This window comes from Cryptomeria japonica, chromosome 8, assembly GCF_030272615.1.
Source record: "Cryptomeria japonica chromosome 8, Sugi_1.0, whole genome shotgun sequence".
NCBI classification, from domain to species: Eukaryota; Viridiplantae; Streptophyta; class Pinopsida; order Cupressales; family Cupressaceae; genus Cryptomeria; species Cryptomeria japonica.
The window spans coordinates 637,220,374-637,242,768 of record NC_081412.1 but is presented as its reverse complement, the minus strand read 5'-3'; the positions used below and the strand labels follow the sequence as shown (position 1 = coordinate 637,242,768).

The following is a 22,395-nucleotide window of genomic DNA, read 5'->3' as shown; positions in this document are numbered from 1 at the left end:
AAACCATCTCCACATATCTTTCAAGGAAACTCCAATTCCAAAGGGTACACTAATATATCTAATAATTGCTCCATGCTTGGTCTCCTTTAATTCATTCAGAATTCATGGAGGATCAGAGCTAGGACAATTCATCCAAAGTTAAGTTTTGTGTTTAGCACACTAAGAACTCGAAACAATACAATACTTATCAAGAACATCCAATAGATTATTGACATTCTTAGCTAAGTTTTGTATAAAAATCATATTATCATCAACAAAGTGGGAATTAAGGGTTGTAATGTTTCTCGAAGGGAGATGCAATGAATGAGGCGATTCGATTGAACATGTTGATGGCAATATTTGAGGGTATTATCAATGAGGACAAAAAGGAATGGAACTAAAGGGCAGCCTTGGCGAGTTGATTTTTAGAAGGTGTGGAGTGTTTAAAGAAATCTCTTGTAATCAAGGACATCTAATAGATTATTAACATTTTTAACTAAGATTTGTCTAAAATAATATTATCATCAACAAAGTGGGAATTAAGGACTGTAATGTTTTTAGAAGGGAAATGCCATGAATGAGGCGATCGATTGAGCATGTTGATGGCAATATTTGGGGGCATTATCAATGAGGACAAAAAAGGAATTGAACTAGGGGAAGAGCATCAATAGATAACATAGTTCCAATAACTGTCACCTTATTGTCATGTTGACCCCCCAATAGCCATCATGGTGAAAACACCATTAATAAATTTATTTTGTACTAATAGCCAATCATTTTTTGTAATTTTTTGTTCATAATTGGCCCATTTGTGCACCACTATTAGGACATTTGTCAACAAGTACTAGCGATTTTGAGTTGACAGTTACTGGAACATCTTTAGTTAGGTATCAAGAGACACTTTGAAATGTGTACTTTTTGACCTTTGTGTGCATAACTGATTCCACGACGTGCATCGTTACTACCCAGAAGCCAGATCAATAGCTATAAGCAGTTACGTCACATACAAAGACAACTAAAAAAAAAAATTCAAAATTCAATGTACTGTTTAGGATTTGTGGGTGCACGAAGTTAGCTATGACGGCTACTGGTACTCTTCCCCTAGAGGGCAGCCTTGGTGAATTGATTTTTAGAGGGCGTGGAGTTTTGAAAAAAAATTCCCGGCACACAACTTTATAAAAGAAGATAGATCAAACTAATTAAAACGATAGATGCAAAATAAGACAAGATGAACATTCAAATACTTGTTTTGTAACGGGCACTAAGAGTGAGTGGCAAGCAGGCCTGGAATTTGACAAGCAAAATGGTCATTTTTTCACTTTTGAACCGTATTTGATAGCTTAAAAAATTAGTAGAACATATGCATTGACATGCTATTTTTTTCTAAAACCGTATCAATGACACTTCAAATTATAAATAAACCATAAAAAAATATAGTAGGTAATATATATTAGTTTAGAATGTTTATTATAAAAATACAAATTTATTTAGAATATTTTGAAATGGAAGGATTTAAAATATGGAAGGATGTAGTTGTTTCTAATTTTATAATATTTTAACATGATTTTTTAGAATAGTTCTATTTTTTCATATAAATTTAGAAACTTGTCATAATTGAAATGATAGAATATAATTGATAAAATATTTTAATATGAATTTAGAAACTTAGTCAATTTAATTTTTTAAATATATTTAATAAGATTGTTATAGAAACTTGTCATAATATATATAATTTTAAAATTTCAAGGTTTATTATTACTAAATTAGTAATTATTAATTAATCATTATTTAATGTTAATATATAATAAATATTAGTGTATTAATTTAGAAACTTATTTAGTAAATTTAAGATTTTTGCATATATTACTAATTTATCATTATTTTCTCATTAAACAATGATTTTCATTTCTTCCCAAGAAAAATGTGCATTGCATTTTGGTGTGGCTTCAATCTTCTACTTTAATTTTTTTGACAGTTAATATTTTTCTTAAAACGTAAAATGAAAGGCATTGAAATGACTAAACCGTCATCAAAAATTCATATGACAGATAAGGGTGACCGTCAAATTCCGGGCCTGGTGGCAAGGGAACGAATAAGATAAGTAAAACAAATTTATTAATGTTTCTTGAAGTCTATCTGAATCGAGATGAGTGAGATCTTTGTTGTAGGCGACAAGTTAGAACGATCAATTAAAAATATACAAAATATAAAAATTTCATGTAACCAAAGTCCACGGGCAAAACATAACGATGGAGCTAAAATTTAGATTGTCAGATCCTCATTAAAATGGAAAGAAAAATGAAAATAAACTACTAATACATGCACCTAATTCGAGGCCACCCTGTAGTAGTCGATGCCCCAAAGCTGATTGGATCTTATATACCCACCATGTAAATGCCGGGGAAGACAAATCGCTGATCTGTCAGGGAAAGAAAGATGAAGTGTATACTCATCGTGTATGTCTTATCATTACTATGTCTGAACCTGCAGAAGGCCAATATTGCAGAGGCCAAGAAGGTTGTTCACATTCCAGACGAGCTAGACGATGTGGTAGATGATGAAGAAGACGAAGAATGGAAAGAATGGGGGAAACCCAAGCCAAAAATCCAACCATTTGACCCACCGCCAGACTTTAACGGCATGGATCCTTCTCAGATCCAGGCTGAGATGTTGAAGAGACATTCTGGCCCCTCAATTGGTTTTGTCAAGCTTCGCCTTGATGTGCCTCGCATGAAGGTATGCATATTATACACGCAAAGAATGTCCTAGGCTTCATTTCTTGATTTGTATATTTGTACAATAGGTTCTTCTAGTCGCGTAATTGAAGCCCATAGCTTGGAGATTGGCAATTGGGCTCTGTGTAATTTTCAGATTTATTTATTTATTAACATTTGATCTATTTGTGTCGAGATATTAGGCCCAGCTTTTATGGCCTTTGATTTTGATGTAGAAGTCATAATAAACAGAATGTGGAATTTATTAATCTGTTAGGGCTGCTAATAATTGGAAAAAAAAAATTATCTAGAAGGATTTGCAGAAATGTAGATGTTATGTTCTCGTTTAGTGAAATCCTAGATGAATATGTATAAACACATAGTATAGAGAGCCATTGTTGAGGGAATTCAATTTTAGTTCTTGGACGAATTATTTTATAAGGTAAAAATATCAAGATTATTAGCTTTTAGGGCAGACAAAAAATGGGAAGGATATGCTTTTGCTTCAGGTTTTGGGTTGTTAATGAATTTCATATCAAACATGGATTGGGAAGAGTATTTGGATCGGCAGTCTGTTTGGGAAACTAGTTGATTTATGGGGTTAGTTAAGAATGGGGAAATTATGTGATATCTAAGGGTAGGAAGAGATTAAGAAAAATCATCAGTGCTTTCTATTGGGTTGTTTAGTGTTATAGTAGTTGTCTGGAGATCTCTAAGTTGTCTTTTAGGGTTGATGCAGGAAGAAGTAACTGGGATAGCCAAGAAGTGGACTCAACTGCTGCGGACGGGATCTATTGAAGCAAAGTTCATGGCTGTTGATGTCAACACTGTTATGTTTACAATGGAGCAGGGGCAAGACACTGCGGAGGTAATACTGGGCTCAAAAATTTCAGTGCAACCTATTGTGCTTCCAATATTTTTTCTCTGGATGTTGAGCCTTAAGGTCCCTTCCTTTCACATATGTAGTGGTTGATTGATAATATTATTGTTCGTTGTTTTAGTAGGCATTGTACTTCCTGTTTGATAATCTCCTGGCACCGCCAATTCCATCATGTGCATGTATGGTCAGTAGGACCTGAATGTAGATTTGCTCGAGGATGAAACTACAGGTTTAAAAGATAGGGATTTTAAATTAATGTGGCCCTGATTTGTAGTGGTTGGTATCAAATATTAGTAGCCATTATTCTTCTATTCCCAAACATTTGAGTTGCAAGCGCGTGAACAAATATTTGCCAGTTAGATGTGCCTGTTCAGGAAATTAGGGTATTTATGGCTTAAATAGTGAAGTCGAGATTTTGATGGATACTTGACAGCTTTTACTTTTACCTAGTAAGCCCATGCATCTGCATCTTTGAAATTCTCCAATGGGGTACTTCTGAGATAATTCTAGAGCAGATCTCCATTGGTTTTTAGATTTGGTATTGCTGTAAGTACAGAGATAATTTGAGAGGCATGTGTTACCAAAGAAAATTGAAATATATTTGCAGAATAATCTTGATTGTCTGTAAATTGATATTACAGTGCCATAAGATTTATGTAGTTGCATATGACTGCCTGAAGCAGACTAATCAGAGCAGCAAACCCTTCCAGGGGACCTCTATGATAGGGTTGACCAGGTAACCATGGAAAACTGAGCCGCATTATTGTAGGAATGTAAGTGCAAGAATTTGTCAAAATTATAATTGGTTGGAAAATACTTTCGACTTTTAAAATGGGAGATATCCATAGAATTGGGTGAATTTCCCTCAAAATTACAGAAAAAGCTACATTTCCATGTAGTGTAATATCGAGCATTTATTACATAAAAACAACTAATGTTTAGAGATGGTTAAACAGCATGCAACTTTATCTTTTTTAATTTGCAAAACTGGCCATTTGATAAGAAATAAAGTTTTCATGGTATTCATCAAGTGTTGTTCAGGTTTAACACTCGTCTTATTTTGTTAATTTAATCTTTCAATGGATTGATAATTAATAAAGTCTTTGAAGCATAGTCATGAGACACTCATACTTGGCAAGTCTGACACACCAATTTAACTCTGACCTAGAAAAAAAGTAATACTGAATCTTGGATAACAACTTGGCTACTCCGAGCGATGTCTTGATGTGCATAAGAGGGAATTTGTTTTCTCTTCGTCTTTAGCACACTAATCTCATGCTTAGACATGGAGATTCTCTTCAAGACTAATAGAGACTAGCCAAAAACTCAGAGAGTCTTGGAGAGTATATCAATTTCAACATGTTTTGGATCACTTACACTCTAACATGGGAGTTTTAGGACTATGGATAGGAGAGCTTCTTCTATGATTAATTCCAAGATTGCTTCTATTGACTTCTTCCATCTTGGGCTACTTTCTTGATCATGCCTTAAAATTCATTAGTGATGGTTCTACTATATGGATGGTTCTCCCTTTGAGTATGGATGTGTGAAGATTTTATCTTATATTTTCCTCTTCCTTGGGGACAGCTTACCTCAGTTTGCAGTTTTCTATAGCTTTATTCATGAACTCTGTTTGAAAATTTTGATTTTTTATGTCAGAAACATTTTAGGCACTCTTTTCATGGCTATCATTATAGGCAGTTCTTTCAAGTTTCATTAACCTAGTTTTGCAAAATCATGGATTTTAAGACTTTCTCTTTTTTCTTCCTTTTTTAACCAGCACACAGGCAAAGGAGCAAGATTAGCCCATTAGCATCCATAAATGGATGACCAAAGAAAGGTTTTAAATAAGGCTTTAGATGATGCATTCTTCATATCTCTCAGCAGGCATGTTGACAGCAGGATGAATATCTCTAAAGTATCCATCCTAGTTACAATAGAGCATGGCATGTTTCTGTTGGCCTTATTCTTCAGAAGTTGGTGAAGGGCTCCAGTAAGTTGTACCATTTGAACTCGAGAAAGGAATGAAGTAAAACTACTGCCCATTTAGAGCATTTATTATCAATGCTTGACAAATTTAGGAAATATATCTTAAAACTCAAGCCAATATAAAGATTATACACAGTCTAACATCATTTATAGGTGGAAGACAACATTTGGCTACAAATAGAAAGTGTAAGGTTCAATATCAACAATATTGTAAACTGAAGACCATCCATAGCTGGGTCTTGTACTATCCTACAATCCATTTTACCAAATACCTTCTCCTTTGACTTGTTGGCTCTTTCTTGATACATTTAACATCAACAATATAAAAAAGAAGCACCATTTAGGAGAAAAGATATCAATTCTTCGTTCGCAAGATATACTCTTGAATTCTTGACCCTCACTTCTCGAAAATATATTTAATGAAATCAAGAGGCAAAAGTAGATTGCAACTTATTTGGTTGGCAAGCAGTGAAGCTTTCCTTTGTAAGTCAATTGGATCGACACCTTTTTTAAGAGTACTCTCTTTATTACAGAAATTTGGTACATTTTTCTCCAAAATAGGAGACGTATACATTCAGATATTAGAGTAATATTGTAGTATCTAGTTATAATGGTCAATTAAGTCATTAGGATAGACTAGGTATATTCCTTATTCTCTTTGTTGTCTTCTACTTTTCTTATTTGTTGATCTTATCCTTATTAGATAGATCTTTTGTAATCTCTTATTTAAGGAGTTTTTCACTCCTTTGTGAATATCATATATTGAACATCGAGTACCAAATATCTTGATAATCATTCTTTCTCATTTCTTTTTGTCACAAGTTATTAGATCTTAGGTATTCTTTCTTAAAGTTTTGAAATTTTTATAAATTTGTGGGTAGTGTTTTTCCTATAAAAAGTTCCATGGGATTGTCACCTGAAATTCGCAGGGATTTTGCAGAAGTTTTTTTGCGTTTTTTTTATAAAATCACAACTTCATTATTTCTGCAAATTTCTTGGGCATTTTTTGAGTTTTTGGACAATTTTTCTTAAAAAATCATGTCAATTTCTCATGTTTTTGCCCTGTGACATGAGTTTTGTTATGGCCATGGGCGATTGAGATTTTTTCAAGTGATTTATTTTTCAAATCAAGAGTTTTTCTGCTTGATTTTTAAAACAAAATCACATTGACTAGGTTTTTAATGGGTTTATACCATTTTTGATGGATTTCTCAAAGTTAAAAAAATCATGCATTTTTCTGTTTGACATGATGGGTTGCTTGTTTCAAACCTGGTTGCAAACAGGATGTTGGCCTTTGACAGTTTTTCCAGCATTTAATGTGATTTCCTATGGTGGCCAAGGTTTTTCTAACGGTCACAACTATTCATCCTTAATTGCTGCCTTTCGAGAATATTCATTTATTTCCAAATCAATTGATTGCTTCCTTCATTCCCATTCGATGATTTATGGATGGCCTTCTCAATGAAATGGTCTTCTTTTTATATCTCATGTTTGAGGGAGTCACAACAGTCACAACTCTTCATTTCATGCCTTTTGGCCCATTCATTAAATTTAATAAAAAAATATATATTTTTTTGCTTGGTAATAGGCTCTTTTTTAAGGTGCCGAACACTATTGTTGTTCAAATCCGTGAGCCCACCAGCCCAACAAAAGCACAAAGCATGCAAGCATAGTAGCCCAATGGGAATTTGAACCTTGGTGGCAGTTTCACCAAGCAAGTGTTTTAACCGTTGTATTACATGGGTCACCCCTTAATTAAATTTCAATTATATTATATTTTTTTAATATTTTAATTTATTTATTATTTATTAGTAAATCTCATTTCAACAAGGGTACATTAGAAATTGGGCCATAGCATGCACCATCTTATTCTCCCCCAATACAAGAGAATTTTGAAGTTCAAGGATGCTTTATAATAAATCCACTATTTTAATTGGCATATTAGTTTGAAGTACTTACCTTGTAATATTTTTCTTGGATTGTAATTGATTTGTTACCTTGTAATATTTTTCTTGGATTGTAATCAATTTGTTACCATACTTGCATTTGCATTTGAGCAGCAACATTCATTATTTGTAGCATTCTACACTTTGACCCTTGCTTCATGAAGCCTTTATTTTTTTGTATGTGGGTCCAAGTACATAGCCTTCTTTGCTTGGGCAGAAGTGATGGCCAATACTTCATTTTGCCTATCAACATCAATTAGTTGATGCTAGCCTTTTTCTTCAAACATCTAGTGTCTTCATGGTCTCTAGGTCTACACCATTTGCGTAGTGTGTAGGGGAAAAAGCGAGACTAGGTTAACATGCCCTAATCCTACCTTTTGACACACATTACGGAATACGAAAGAGCCTAGAGGTATCACACAATTGGCTACTTCTTCTTGTGAAAGAGAGAGCCACGGGCTACCTATTAGGATTTCTATTCCTTTGTTGAAATTGGAAGATCAAATGATGCAAGTTCAAGCCCTAATCCCAAAATGCAAGTATGAACTAATAACAAGATTGCAGAATTGAGATTAAACAATGAACAGCTGTAAACACAAGGACAAAACAAGAATGCAGATGCGTACCCGGAGTCAAAATCTGATTGAAAATGTTCGAGACGGGGGCGCGGGCGCCACTGTCCTGATTCTGTCCCGAAAACTGCACCTGAAACTGCTGTTTTGCACTCTAGAAAACTGTCGAAAAATGCTGCCTGTCCGGAGGACCAGGGTGCCCAGCGCCTCTGTCCCAGGGACCAGGGCGCCCAACGCCCCTGTCCAGGTCTTTTTCTCTGCAATTTGATGTGGAGTGCTGTCTCGACCTGCTCTTCCCGGATCTATCACCTGCGGCGTCGTCCGAGTCCCGAAACCTGCACTTATATCTGAAAATGGTATGGGCGGCTATATAGGGTTTTGCCTTAGTCAAACCCCCGCTTCGGTGATTTCCACCTCCACGAATAGCCAAGTTGTTTTGTAAAATGTATTTTGTGTGCAGACCTAGTGTGTGTGCAAGGTCCTAAAATGCAAGAAAGCAAACTAGAGCAACCTAGAAAGTAAACCCTAATTGCTTGTAAATGATAATGTAAATGCTCTAAATCAAAATGCAAAGTGATCTAAAGCATGAATAAAGGATATATTGAAGCTTATGCAAAGACATGAAAACAATATGAAATCATACCCAACCCTCAAGGGAGGAGTACAAGCCAATCTTTAGTCGGTAATCTCCTATTGTTCTTCAATGTCTTCCAAGCCCTAAATGGATGAATGAAATTGATAAATGCTTGATAGAGGGATGTTGAATGTTGTTGAAGTCTTCAAAGATCTGCTCTTTCGCTGCACATGAGGTTCCTGAAAACAAAAATCGGATCCCTTCAAATGAAGAAAGAGAGCTCTTATGTAGGAAACCCTAGATCGTAATTTTGTCTTTTGGCCGACCTAGAGATTGAATTTCCCGCCAATTTCTCGGGGTTAAGCTTTATTTTATGATTGGATTGTGCTCCTAAAATTTCGGGAAAAATGTCCGGGACCATGTGCACTCCGGGCGCCACGGTCCAGACAACTTTTCACCAAATTTTCAGGGCCGTCGGATATGATGATTTTAGAGAGAATCCCGAAGTTACAGGTGATTTCGAGATGTTTTGACCCCCGAAACCAGGCCCCCAAGTTTGAAATAGGACTTAATTAGGGTTTTTGATTGAGTGATGTATTGGAGGAATAAAATGAAAAGGGCACACTTTAACGAAAGGGCCCAACTTTATGATGTAGAAGACGATGAAATAGGACCTTAGACTTAATTAATTTGATTAATTAAGTGCTAAAGGACAAATGCAATGCAAAATGTAAAATGCACCAAGGCGGGTGCTAAACTAGGTGTGAAATTGTACCACCCTAGCAAGTGCGTACAATTTACGACGCTACACGTAGCATCCTGTCTTGCTTCTTCTAGCAATATCTTGCAAAGTCCCCATTCGCTACATTGTGGGCATTGTATGATAGCGTCTTTTGGGGTCATACTATGTTTGCCATTGACTTCCTGTTTGATTTTGATAATCACTTGGAGATGCATCTTGTGGCTTCGATAGAGTGGACTGCTCTCCCTTTATAAAGAGTACTTTTGTACTCCTAGTCTTCAAATTGTATGGGCTCTCCTTTATTGAATGACCCATAACTTGGGGAATCTCATATTACATCTTTCTAGGACGATTACCTTTTGTACGCCCCAATTTTGCACTCAATACACCATAGTTTGTTAGTTTCTTTTTCTACCTTTAATTCTTTCATCATTCAGAGCATGTCCCTCTTATGTGCTTGTACTATTATCAATTCATTGTCACTATTGTCATCTAAATTCTATCTTCCTCCATTTTTCTTTTACTGTACGAGGACATTTTATCTTCACTTTCTATGTCCATTGCTCGATTGTAGGATTTAGAGGAGGACGAGGGTGGTACCACCTACATCTTTTTTCTTAATGACAGAAGTAGACCTTCGATCAACCACCACTTGTTTAGACTATCAGCCCATAATATTTCCAATTTTACTAGCAATTCTTTAAGTCTATGATTATGAGCTCGTACATTTTTGTGCTTACCTATTTTATATTGTAAATTTCTGCTACTATTTCATTATCATCAGGAAGTAATTTAAACTCTTCTTTGAAGGCCTTTTTTGTTATTTTAAACACTAGGTATATTAACCAGATTTATCTAATTGGTTATGCCCTAGGTTGTATTCAGATTTAGTGAATCAACATAGATTAAATTGTGCTCTAGATTGTAATCAGATTTGTAGTATTTTAGGAAACCAATATAGATTAAATTGTGCCCTAGATTGTAATCAAATTTGGAGTATTTAGTAAGTCAACATAAATCAGAAATAGAGCAGAAGACAAACAAGCATACCCTGGGAAAACCTCCAAGGAGGAAAAACCCAGCATGAAAGACCCACAGGTCAGATTATATATTCTCCTCTAAAATATAAGTACAATACTTAGCTCGAATCTGATCTTCACATATCAGATCTGTCCTTGTATGCTTCAATGACTTGCATCAAATCTACTATGTCCCTTTGGACAATTTCACACCAAGCAGAATAAGTTCGCCCTCTTCCTTAAGTTCGCACAGCAGAGCTAAATCACCTTTTATATGATTTTTGTTTGATTGAAATGACTTACAAATTGTCATTTATTTATATGCATATTTATTCTTTTGTAGGTCGGCCTCCTTATTAATTTTGGCGCCAATGTTATTTTGGGAGAATTTAGTGTGGCGTGATGCATAAGGATGGGGTCACGTTATTTAGGGTAGGACCCGGTCCTAAAAGGTGGTTCGGATGTTGCCTTAAGGCAATCCGAACCCCTATACCCCTAGTTACAAACAACACTCCCTCTTAACTAGGGAGAAGGAGAATACATAATCTGAACCTTTTAAGTTCCATCTAGCACACAAGCATAGAATTACATCTTCCACCTAGCACACAAGCATAGGATGGTTCTAGCACACAAGCATAGAAAGTGTAATACACCAGTGGGTCTTTACATTATTACAACTATCCATCTAGCACACAAGCATAGATTGGATGAAATTCATTCTTGCACACAAGCAAAGAATGATTCAAAGTGCTACCAATAGTCACTGAGATTGAAGCTCCCTCTCAATCAGGGTTTCATTTTCCATGACACCAAGTCTATCTCTAAAGTACTCGAACTTCACTCTAGATAAGGGTTTGGTGAGGATGTTAGCAATCTGTTCATCTGTGCTAATGTACTTTAGATGAATGGCGCCTCTCTGCACCATATCCCGAATGTAATGATAGTGTGTTTCCACATGTTTGGACTGATCATGAAATACAGGATTTACTGACATCTTTATATAGCTTTGATTATCACAATGAATGGTGGTAGGATCATTGACTCGACCAAATAATCCAACAAGGAGCTTACGAAGCCACACTGCTTCTCTGGATGCAACAAATGCGGCAATGTACTCAGCTTCTGCAGTGCTTAATGCTACCGAAGATTGCTTTCTGCATGCCCAAGAGATCATTGCGGAGCCCAAGTTGAAGCAGATGCCTGAAGTGCTTTTCCTGTCCTTGACACTTCCTACCCAATCTGAATCTGAGTAGCCTTTCAGGAGGATTGGGGTATTAAGTGAATACTTCAGCCCATAACCAATCGTGCCACGTAGGTATCTTAGAATGTGCTTGGCAGCAACCAGGTGAACATGTTTAGGTGAACTCATGAACTGATTGAGAGCATTCACTGCATAACAGATATCTGGCCTAGTATTGACTAGGTACATTAGAGAGCCAATCAACTGCCTGTACTCAGAAGGATCTGCAAAATCCGAGTTAGTAGCAGAAACACTTAACTTCTTTAAGTTAGATTCCATAGGAGTACGCATAGGTTTACAATTTATCATTCTAAATCTTTTCAAAATGTCAATAGTGTATTTTCCCTGACTTAGAAAGATTTCATTAGCTCTTTGCCATACTTCTAACCCTAGGAAATAGTGCATTAGACCTAAATCTTTCATTTCAAATTCTAAGGCTAATTCCTTTTTACATCTTATGATTAATTTATTTTCACCCGTGAGAAATAAATCATCTACATACAAAACTAAAATAAGCATCTCATCATTATAAATTTTCAAGTAAATGTTAGCATCAACATCATTCTTAGAAAACCCTAAACTTAGTAAGTACTTATCAATTCTTTCATACCAAGCGCGAGGAGCCTGTTTGAGCCCATATTAAGCTTTCTTCAACCTGCAAACATGAGAATCTCTTTTATGGATTACATAACCTTCTGGTTGTTCAATATAGACTTCCTCCTCAATGACACCATTAAGGAAGGCTATCTTAACGTCCATTTGATGCAGCTCCCAACCTTTGGCTGTAGCAATAGCTATTATAAACCTAATAGAGGTATATCTAGCAACAAGAGCAAAGGTTTCTTCATAATCTATTCTTTCCTTTTGAGAAAAACCACGAGCTACAAACCTAGCTTTATATTTTTCAATACTACCATCAGCATTATGTTTAATTTTAAACAACCATTTAGAGGAAACGACAGACTTACCTTTGGGTCTGGGTACGATGTCCCAGACATCATTCTTGATGATAGACCCATACTCTTCATCCATGGCTAATTTCCAAGCATGATGTGACATAGCTTCTTCGATATTGTGGGGTTCAGACTCAATTATATTGCACATCACAGAAATGTAGTTGGCGTGATTTTGGACACTCTTGCTATTTTTGAAGTTTCCTCTGGGAGCAGCAAACCCTTCAGCATCTTGAATTGTATTGCTAACCCAAAGTGGTCTCTTCTTGCAGACCACAATATCCTGAGGTATATCGGTAGATTGCATGGGTTCTGATGAGTCATTCTGAACTTCCTGATCTGGAAGATCAGTAGACTCTTCCTGTAACTCAGGGTTAGCATCAACAATTGAATCTTGTTTTTCCATCACCAAATCATCATTGTTGATTAATGAACCTTTAGATCTTTTGAAATTAATATCTTCTTCAAAAGTTACATCTCTACTTACCTCAACATACCTTTGACCTGAAATGTAGATCCTGAAGGCTTTGGAAGATTCGCTGTATCCTACTAGGATGCCTTTCTTTCCAGATGGATCTAGCTTGGTTCGTTTTTCTTTAGGTACATGAACATACACAAGGCTTCCAAATATCCTTAGGTGACTGATGTCTGGTTTGATTCCTGAAAAGGCTTCTTCAGGTGTCACATTCTTTAGGACTTGATGAGGACATCTATTCTGAATATAAACCGCAGTTTTGGATGCTTCTGCCCATAAGAAAGGTTGCAAGTCCTGATCATGTATCATGGCTCTTGCAGCGTCAACAATGGTCTTGTTCTTTCTTTCAACAATTCCATTTTACTGAGGGTTGTAGGGAACACAGAACTCCCTCTTAATTCCTGCTTTAATACAAAAGTCATAGAAACTACCTGAGGTGTATTCACCTCCATTGTCAGACCTCAAACATTTAATTCGATTTCCTGTAGTATTTTCAACTAAGGCTTTGAATTCTTTAAATCTGTTTAGGACTTCTTCAGACTCTTTAGTTTTAAGAAAATAGATCCATGTTTTCCTAGAGAAATCATCTATGAAGATAACATAGTATAGGAAACCGCTAGGAGATGCTACTAACATAGGACCACATAAATCTGAATGAATAAGCTCTAACCTTTCTTTAGCCCTACTATCGCTTTTATGAAAGGGATTCTTTACATTCTTACCCATTGCACAACCTTTACAAGCATCATCATGAGATAAACTGAGATTAGGCATACCTTTGACCATTTTACCGAGAGTGGGAAGAGCTTGAAAGTGAAGATGACCCAATCTTCTATGCCATAGCTCGCATGATTCAGGGGTCTCATGAATGAGAGCTTGAATTGGATTAGCTGCAAGCTTATATAAACTATCACATCTATTTCCATTAATGCGAGCAGATTTGAAGTTAGATTTCTTAGACCAAGCGAGTACTTTCCCTTCAGAAAATGCTATTTGCAAACCCTTATCTTCTAAAGCAGAAATGGAAATAAGATTTCTTTTAATACCAGGTACAAATAGAATATCACAGAGTTGTAGGGAAATACCAGAATCTAGTTTTAAAGAGGTCGTGCCAGAGCCTTTTACCGAGTATCGAGCATCATCACCGATTACTACATGAAGATTGGTGTCTTTTTCAATCAGATCTGAGAGATGCTCACGAAATCCTGAGATGTGTCTAGAGGCACCACTGTCAAGTATCCACGTATTGCTGTCCGTAGGAACATTGCTAGAAAGAGTAGAGATAAGAAGGTAGTCTTCACTTTGTTCGACAACTTCATTTAAGTTAGCTTCCCTTTCCTTTGGGTCATTTTGACAATCTCTGGCATAGTGACCATACTTATCACATCTGAAGCAATGAATGTGAGGGGAATCTTTTGACTTTTTCCTTGGATCATAGGAGGAGGATCTAAAATCTTTGCTTCTCTTTTCTTTCTTCCAATGACCACCTTTCCTAGATTTAGATAAGAGAACATGATTATCTTTGAGAGAGTTCTTGAATTTTCCTCTTACCTCAATTCGAGATTCCTCTTCGATGCAATCAGATTGAAGACGTTCAAAGTTGGGACGATCGGCTCTTCCACCAATGTTACGAATGAATGGTTCCCATTCATCTGGTAGACCATTTAATGCAATCATAACAAGGTCTTTATCTGAGATTTGGCAATCAAGAGTGCTTAGCTTGTCCTTTAGTTCATTGATCTTCATGAAGTAGGCTATGATTGAGTCTTCTTCTTTCATTTTTATGTGAAGAAGTTGCTGTCTTAGGGCAAGAGCCCTGCTAAGATTGTTGACTTCATAGATCCCTTCCAAGTGATTGATCATATCTCTGGCAGATGTAAACTTTGATATGACAGTGACAAGATGGTTCTTGACTGACTCAATTATGATCCTTCAAGCCTTGAGAGAATCTTTCTTGAACAGTTTCAGTTCTTCAGCATCTTCTGGAGGAGACAGCCTTTCTTCTTCTACAAATTTCAGTAGGTCATTTTCTTCAAGGATCAACAGAATACGAACTTTCCAAGCAGCAAAATCAATGGCTCCCTCAAGCCTATCTTCAGCCTTCAAACCTGACATCTTTAATCTGAACACACACAACAGCTATATGCAACAATCGATTTGCTAAATCAGAAGTTAGTGACACCTAGAGCTCTGATACCATGTTATTTTAAACACTAGGTATATTAACCAGATTTATCTAATTGATTATGCCCTAGGTTGTATTCAGATTTAGTGAATCAACATAGATTAAATTGTGCTCTAGATTGTAATCAGATTTGTAGTATTTTAGGAAACCAATATAGATTAAATTGTGCCCTAGATTGTAATCAAATTTGCAGTATTTAGTAAGTCAACATAAATCAGAAATAGAGGAGAAGACAAACAAGCATACCCTGGGAAAACCTCCAAGGAGTAAAAACCTAGCATGAAAGACCCACAGGTTAGATTATATATTCTCCTCTAAAATATAAGTACAATACTTAGCTCGAATCGGATCTTCACATATCAGATCTGTCCTTGTATGCTTCAATGACTTGCATCAAATCTACTATGTCCCTTTGGACAATTTCACACCAAGCAGAATAAGTTCGCCCTCTTCCTTAAGTTCGCACAGCAGAGCCAAATCACCTTTTATATGATTTTTGCTTGATTGAAATGACTTACAAATTGTCATTTATTTATATGCATATTTATTCTTTTGTAGGTCGGCCTCCTTATTAATTTTGGCGCCAATGTTATTTTGGGAGAATTTAGTGTGGCGTGATGCATAAGGATGGGGTCACGTTATTTAGGGTAGGACCCGGTCCTAAAGGTTGGTTCGGATGTTGCCTTAAGGCAATCCGAACCCCTATACCCCTAGTTACAAACAACATTTTTTAATCTTTCTTATGTATTTTGGGAGGCATGGTCAATTTCCGAATACCATTCAATCACTACACCTCACAAGATGGTTGGAAAAAATTGCATCCTAATTTCTTTATCATCTTGTCCATTTGCTGTCCAAATTGTTTCACAAGTCTTACAGTGTCGTATATAATCCTCCAATCCATTGCCTATAAACCTGGGCAACTTTTGTTTTCCTCTACTAGGGCTTATCATGGTTTTATTTTGATGCAAACCTAGTGCTTGGAATTTTCTTGCTAGGGAGTTTTGATTTGAACGTTCCGGTTCTTCTTTCACACTCTTAGCCATGTAGGAATCCTCAACGCTTCCCTCGACTTCAACCTCTAGTGGACTTGTTTCACCTTTAGATTTGCTTTTATGCACTCTTGGCTTGGCTTCATCTCCTTCAATTGATAACCTTTCAACACCCTAAAGCCTACTCTTGTACAATTTAATGAAGGAACTTGACTCTATCTCTCAACTTCCCTCCTCTAGAGAAGGTTGTCATGACTTTTCAACTTGATTGTGTTCTCAACAAGGGCTCCAATTGGGGAATCGTATGGTTGTATTTTCCTCAATTGTTTCTTATAATCTTCTCCTTCATTCTCTTTGCTCAATGATCCTTAAACATCTCCTAATCTCATGGTCTTGACCACCTTGTGGCCTCTTCTTTTTTTTCCCTTAATTGGGATATGTTGATGTGTTTTTAGGCACATGCAAACACAGAATAAAATACCATAAGTATCTTATCCTCTCTTGAACAAATTCTCTCGGATGCTGAATATTGTCTTAAGGATCATTCGAGACGACTCCAAGGTTCCTGAATGTAGGGTCTCTACGTTTGGATAAGCTCTGTGGTTTGATGTGATCAAGCTGGAATTCACAAAGGGGACTTACATTCGAATGCCTAAATGTTTGATTTGCTGGAACTTGATCATCTGATATTTCAATTGGGCGATGCTCTTTGTCCTAGACTAACTTGAATTGAAAAAATGGCAAAGGACAAAGGGTTGAGAGAATCTATTCTAATCCTAAGAATGTAGGAAGATGAGTGAATGATTAGATGGAATCCTACAGAGTCAGGTCTCACCATCAAAATGAACAATTTGACACAAGCTCAGTGCAATCTTCTAAGGACGTTTCTAAGATGTTCGAATCAATACAATCAAACATTGATCACCATTCAAGTTAATGCATAAGCAATGAGTGTAGAACAATTCGAAGTTAAGCTCATAACATTCCAGTTGGCCATACAAGGCGCTCTTACAAGCAACAAGATGCTAGTGGTATGGATTAGGCGGATTCCACATAAATACATTCAACAAATTCCTCCACTCAAATCTAATTACATGAAAGAAAATTGAGAAGTAAAGACCATGCAAATTGTTGAAGTAACAAATCAAATTCACCATAACTTCAATGAAATCAATTGTTCTTTACAACCATGTTTGGCAACAATCTTTGTCTTCTCTTCCTACTCTACTTTAACTTCTATTCTATTCTCTTAAGACTATCTACTGACTATTAACTCACTATTATCGCTATTAGCTATTTGCTGACTATTTTTCTATTACAAATGAAGAGCCAGAGCTTTATATAGAGAGCTCCTTACATTTCAATGGCTCTGATTAATTTACAATGAATGGCTAGGATTTCAAGATGAAAACCCTAATTAGGGTTTGTTATAACACACTCCTTTAGCCAATGAGAAAATTACATTTAGTTTATGTGGGCCAATGAATGTTGAGGGTAGGTACATCAGAGTTTGTGCCTTCACATATAAGCGTGGTTCACTGAATCTAGACATGCTGATGTGGACCTTTCTGACTGGAGGAATAGCGACTAGGATCCCACCTTGCCTTGCGTTTGTGCTTGGTCAAGTAACGCTGAGCAATATTTCTTGATACTCAATGTGATGATGATGAGAAGAGGACTTTGATTAACTCTTCTTAAACTATCTACTTCTTCAACGTACTCTTGCATTGACCTTGGTTGATCCTCCTTCGTCCTTGATGTACTTGATGAATGATGCACCTTTCCTTGACTCTCATTTGCTTGATGAAGCTTCCTCCCAATCTCACGATCAAATCATTCCTTCTTCTCTGGTAGCTTCTCTCGCCTTGAAGTGTTTGTAAAACCTCTTTTTGACATCTTGTGATTTCTTCATGTGATAGAATGAGGACTTTGAGGATAGATTGCTTTATTGTTTGCAACTATTTGAACACTTGAAGTCTTTCAACTTAGTAGCACCTTGAGTCCTTTCATGCATTCAAGGCGTCCTTGATTCTAATGAAGCATCTTGAAGATGTCCTCTTGGTCCTTGCTTCCTGCAAAACAAACAAAAGATGGTATTAAGTACACATGAAGTTTGCATCTTTGGATAATTGAATTAACATAAAAGAACCCCTTGTGAGAACATGAGACAAGATTTTAAGGAAATTCGCTCCAAAAGTGTAGCAATGTACACACCATTATTGAAATTTGCCTTGGTCCTCAAGTGGAGTACATGAGCGAATTTAGAAGAGAGTTTTTGCTTTAACATAAACTTAGTCAATTTACTTATTCTTTGAATGTTCACATTGTTTTACTTCACTTAGAAGGTTCTTGAGACAAGCTCACTCTGGACCCCTTGTAAGGTACATGACCTCAAGAAAATTTTCTCCTGTACCCTTGGAAGGGACATGAGCGAATTGGCCTTCTTATCTCAATTCATGCTTAAACTTGATCCTCATAGCTTTGCTCCTTGATTCTCAACCCTTCTCCTAACCAATTTGATCTCTAAAAGGGTTAAGTTTAGGTTCCATAGCAAGGTATAGGGCTTCTAAAGAGAATTCACTCCTATACCATTGGAAGGCACATGAGCAGATTCCTCATTTGCACTCAATCTTCACATTTGTGCGTGTTCAAAGGTGTGGTCAAGATGATACCTTATTAGACAAAGCCTTAAATCAAGAATTTGATCCAACCAAAGGGCAAGGCACATGCTTTAGGAAAATTTGCTCCTATACCTTTGGAAGGTATATGAGCGAATTAGGTGATGTCTCTAGTTTTCTCACTTTTAAATGAAAGCACTCTCAATACTCATGTTCTCCAAGATGCTTAGTGTGTTTGCACGGTTCATGATGTAGCAAAAGCCCCAATCACGTTCAAGGAGGCTTGTCTAGATAGAAAAACACTCCTCTTGAAGAGATTTTGCTCCTATACCCTTGGAAGGGACATGAGTGAATTTTTTATTTAACTTAATTCATCTCTCATTTCTCCTTACTTCGCTTTAAACTTGACTTTCCAATCTTTCTTCTTATCATGATCATGTTAGTTTGCCCTCAAATTCGCTCAAAACGATATCCATTCAATGCTTTAGGTGAGGAATGAAGTCTTTTCAAGAGTTTCGCTCCTGTCCCTCAGTGAGGTACCTGACCAAACTAGGGGTATGAAGCTTAGATGTTGATTAAACGCTCACTCTCACCTTTGTTCATGTTGCTTTAGTCTTGGTCCATGCTAGGAAGTCACTCTAAGGGGTTTCCTTGCTCAAAAGTTGAGGTCAAACATCAAGTTTTACAAATTCTCTTGTGTACCTTAGAGAGGTATGGGACCCCTAGTGAAATTCACTCCTGTACCTTTGGAAGGGACAGGAGCGAATTTGGCAATGATGCTCAAATTCTTCACTTCTTTTGATCACAATTCATTCATATGCTTTGTCCAAGGGTGTATCTAAGTTATTTCCACCTCAATCAATGCTTTAGAGCACAAGTTGGTGCAAATTAGAGGCAAAATGGAGGCTTCAAGAGAATTCGTTCTTGTACCCTTGGAAGGGACATGAGCGAATTTGGCTTAGTGGCTCAAATTCCCCACATTTCTTCATTCTACTTTGTTTCAACTTACTACAAAGGCATGGATAGATCATTTTCATTCAATCAAGGCGTAGAATCAAGAACTTTAATCCATGTTAGAAGCAAGAGAGGGTTTTAGGGAAATTCGCTCATGTCCCTCTGAGAGGTACAAGAGCGTATTTGGCTCTTGAGCTCAAATTCTTAACTTTCCTCCAAATTTCTAAGTCTAAACTTGCTCAAATTCATTCTTAAGGGCAAGTTCAAGCTAATTTCTTTCCAATCCATGCCCTAGAGTGGGGGTTTTGTCCAAAATAGGAGCCAAGAGGGAGCCTTAGAAGAATTCGCTCCTATACCCTTGGAAGAACAGGAGCAAATTTGGTGTTTTAGCTCAAATTCTCATCTCTTTGTCAAGTCTTCAATTCTAAACTTCATGGTCTTGCTCCTCCAAAGGGAGAATGAGTGAAGTTTGCGTCAAACAAGGCCTCGAAATGGAGGAGTCCATCCAAATTAAGGGAAGAATCTCTCATTTGAAGAATTTGCTCCTGTACCTTTGGAAGGGACAGGAGCGAATTTGGTTCCTTTTGTCTACATTTTTCCTTGTCCATGACCAAAATTCGTTCAAATACATTCCCAAAGACACACCCAAGGTCAACTTCACCATAGCTAAGGCTTGAAGCAACAATTTAACTTGATTGAAAGGCAAGAGAGGAGGTCTTGACAACACTTTGACTCAAACAACTCACATCTTCATTCACATTTTTTGACTCACTCTAACTCAATGGCATAGGTCTCAAAGGCAAGGCTAAACTCCTAGCATGATATAATGACTTTCTTATCTCCAATCAAGACTTAAACCTAAGACAAGCCCATGGAGTGATCAAGAGGAGGCTTTCAAAAGAGACCCTGACCTGGACCACCTACTGGACCCACTTTAATTCAAGGAGACCATCCTATCCTAATGAGCCTTCTGGAAACTCCTCAATGCAAAGATTAATAGCGAAGACCAAAACGACTATGCCAAGAAAACTAACCCTAGAAAACGAAAAAAAATGGGGGTCCCCATTTGCAATGGAGCGATGTGTGAATACATCACAACAGCATCTAAGGACATGAATCACTCAAAACTGACTCAATTTCCTGTATGGCAATATCGCCAAATGTTTACTGCTCTCTTTGATAAAATGAATACATGAATTAATAATAGAGATGACAATGCATACCAGATATAGGAGTAAAATATATCTTTGTCCGTACATGAAACTATTACAGAAGAAGATCAAGATGGCCAGCCAAGGATCAAAGTCAATCCATCTAAATCATACTACTTCCTTGACAATACATAATCAATTCAAAAGACTCGACAATTTCCAATAGGAAAACAATCGTCAACCAACCAATGCTTATAACTACCCAAAGCCGCCAAACACTTAATACACTGTCGGATAACCAATATTATTAAAACATAATAATAGACATTGTACATGACTTCGCAGCTATGCAGCTCTCTCAACTGCAGCCAAACCCAGTCCCCTTATATGTTAATAGGTGGTTATGCATATGCCCAAAAATGCTTAACAAACATCCTAATTGCAGCCATGCCTAGAGGACATGCTTGAAAGGAAGACTTGGCTCAATGGAAAGGGAAAGGGCTAGAAAAAGGTCTATGGATCGTAGAACTTGAACTTGGCCAAATTGGTTGGCCATCTTTATGTCTTATTCAGTTTCAAAATTGTTACCATCGTGTTCACAATCAAATTTCCAAGGGAGTCTGATGTAAGAGCATCTCTAGAAAAATAATTTGATATTACGCTTAAGACCACTTTGTCATCCTGTGTGGTTACCTTATTGTTGAAGTTGTTAAAAATGAGTTTGTTGAAAACCATCTAACTGTGACCTTCTTGGACATCATGTTCCCAAGGCTGCAACCGAATCTCAAAGGTCTGCAACTCTCAGAGATAATATTTTTTTTACATGAAGTCAAGATTGGGTGGAGTTTATTTTTAAATTGCATGTTTTTTAAAGAGCATTGCTATGGTTGCACCTTTGACACTATGTGGACACCGATATTGTGGTATCTTGCTTGCAAATTCTTGGAGAGACCATAACTTTTCGTACAGATCTAGTGTTTGTTGTTTCTTGCTTGAGACACCATGTTGACTTTTTGGTTATCTTGCCCATAAAACTACGATGAGGATAATTTGTGGTTGCTTGCACCAAACACCGCTTTGAATGCTGAAGTAGAGTATATTGATGTGTAACATGTTGACTCTTTGACACATTTTTCTATATCAAATTAGGCACATACTGCATTTCATCCACGGGCATTTGTACAGTTCTGGTTTCAATTCAATGTCCAATACATTGTAATGACTGGAAGGTGAAGTATTTCATCTGACCTGCTTGTTATTCCTCTCTTAATCAACACACAAGAATTAATAAAGATGCATATTCAGTCAGAGTTAGAAATGGTCTCTTTTGAAATTTGAGCAAGTGAAGCTTGAAAAGTGAGGGAAGGTGCAAGGAATTGACTATAATCTACGAGAGATGTTTTTAGAAAGTA

The 22,395-nt window shown here is 36.7% G+C and overlaps 1 protein-coding gene across 1 annotated transcript in view; it reads left to right on the top strand.

Moving 5' to 3' along the window:
* The first annotated feature begins 2,244 nt into the window (after positions 1–2,244).
* The window catches only part of LOC131036901 (uncharacterized), a 28,234-nt gene continuing 8,083 nt past the window's right edge, over positions 2,245–22,395 (top strand). Inside the window, exons 1-2 of the mRNA XM_057968912.2 lie at positions 2,245–2,715; positions 3,433–3,561. Of these exons, the coding sequence (XP_057824895.1) occupies positions 2,416–2,715; positions 3,433–3,561 (429 nt within the window). The 5' untranslated portion in view covers positions 2,245–2,415. The remainder of the gene's footprint in view (positions 2,716–3,432; positions 3,562–22,395) is intronic.